This window comes from Perkinsus marinus (genome assembly GCF_000006405.1).
Source record: "Perkinsus marinus ATCC 50983 genomic scaffold scf_1104296963664, whole genome shotgun sequence".
NCBI classification, from domain to species: domain Eukaryota; phylum Perkinsozoa; order Perkinsida; family Perkinsidae; genus Perkinsus; species Perkinsus marinus.
The window spans coordinates 1-1,485 of record NW_003204984.1 but is presented as its reverse complement, the minus strand read 5'-3'; the positions used below and the strand labels follow the sequence as shown (position 1 = coordinate 1,485).

At 46.0% G+C, this 1,485-nt stretch overlaps 1 protein-coding gene across 1 annotated transcript; it reads left to right on the top strand.

Annotated features, from left to right (window-relative positions):
• Positions 1-609: 609 nt before the first annotated feature.
• Pmar_PMAR018394 (hypothetical protein) lies at positions 610-1,094 on the top strand (the record flags this gene model as incomplete). The annotated part of the gene is made up of 4 exons (XM_002771118.1): positions 610-621; positions 652-733; positions 796-891; positions 946-1,094. The coding sequence occupies 4 exons, from the start codon at positions 610-612 to the stop codon at positions 1,092-1,094; spliced, it is 339 nt and encodes a 112-aa protein (XP_002771164.1).
• Positions 1,095-1,485: the final 391 nt, after the last annotated feature.

The following is a 1,485-nucleotide window of genomic DNA, read 5'->3' as shown; positions in this document are numbered from 1 at the left end:
CTTAAATTATCGATAAGATCATCTTTTTCATCCATCACAAGTTTATTAGGTGGCGAGCTACGAGTGATGCGATGATTGCAGCAGCATCATCCAAGCGTAATACGCTACCATTAGTAACCCCACGTAGAGGAAGGGTTGACTCAGTGCAGAGCTTTTATACAGTCTCTGGGTAGTAGAAATGTCGTCATCAGGGATTGAACTTGATACCTTTTCTGTTCCAGATCGGACTTGAATGAACCCCTATTGGAACGTATGGAGAACGGAGAGATGATGCCGAGCATTGAAGTGATACTACATCATTGATACCCTCTGCCAATCGATATACCTCTATACAGGTACCTATGTTATGTAAGGATGACGATGACCTTACACCGGATGAACTGCTATGTATCCGTGAGCTACGAGAAAGGCTTAAGAATTCGGAATTAACGAGGAGGTTGGTTTCAACTATTAGGAGTTGAAGTTACGATACAAAGGAAACAGATACGTTACGCATGATTGGCTCAAGTTGGCTTGGTCTCGTAATCTCGATGTTGATAAGGCTGAGGCTCTAGTAAGATAGGTTACACTCAAGCGTGACTGGTCGACTCGTAATCGTGTTCGATTAAGATGGATAAGTATGTGAGTTCGAACCTACCATGATATATTTAGGCGCGTCGTCACGAAGACCTTCTGAAGAAGTTACCTATTCGAGAGATAACAGAGTCCGAAATCCAACGAAACTTCAGCGCCGGTAAGCCCAGTGCATCGCGGCTCATCCTTGTCCTTGTTTTCCCAATATCCTCGTTTTTGCAGGGTTTAGTGTAAAAGCCGGTCGAGATCTCGACGGTAGGCCTATGGGGTGGGTGAGGATGCGATTCATGTCACCAGCAACCATACCAATACTATGTGGTGAGTAACTCTATCTAATTCACACAGGGAGGCACATTTAACATGCATCAGCAGGCGTGAAATCCACATGGATGGCGTTGGATGCGGCTCTAGCCGACCCTGCATCGGTCCGCCTTGGCGCGTGTCTGGTGTACGACTTTGCTGGTATTGGTATGAAGAATATTACCCTTAACGTGGGAGATATCAAGAAGGGAGCTCTGTGAGTTTCTATTGAGGTATCTATTGTTGTTGAACCTTATTCATCTCAGTGCTGTCGGCTTGGGTCATATATCACACATTAGCCGCGTTATGTTCGTCGATGCACCATTCATTTTCCGAGCAGCTTGGGCGGCTGTATCACCACTATTGCCCTCGTCTCTGACCAATGTTGTAACATTCCTCAACACAACTCATGATGGTGATGTTGAATGGTGTGCCGGTGTGTGTAAGTTGTTATCGTTGGGGGGGATTGAACCTGGCTCATGAGGTTGTCAGGTCATCCTGCCGAACTACCAGCATATTTAGGTGGCGAAGTCGATGGTGATTATTATTCCTGGTTAACTACAAGATTGGCTGGCTCTCATTTGGCCTATCGCGAATACTGGCCAACGCCGA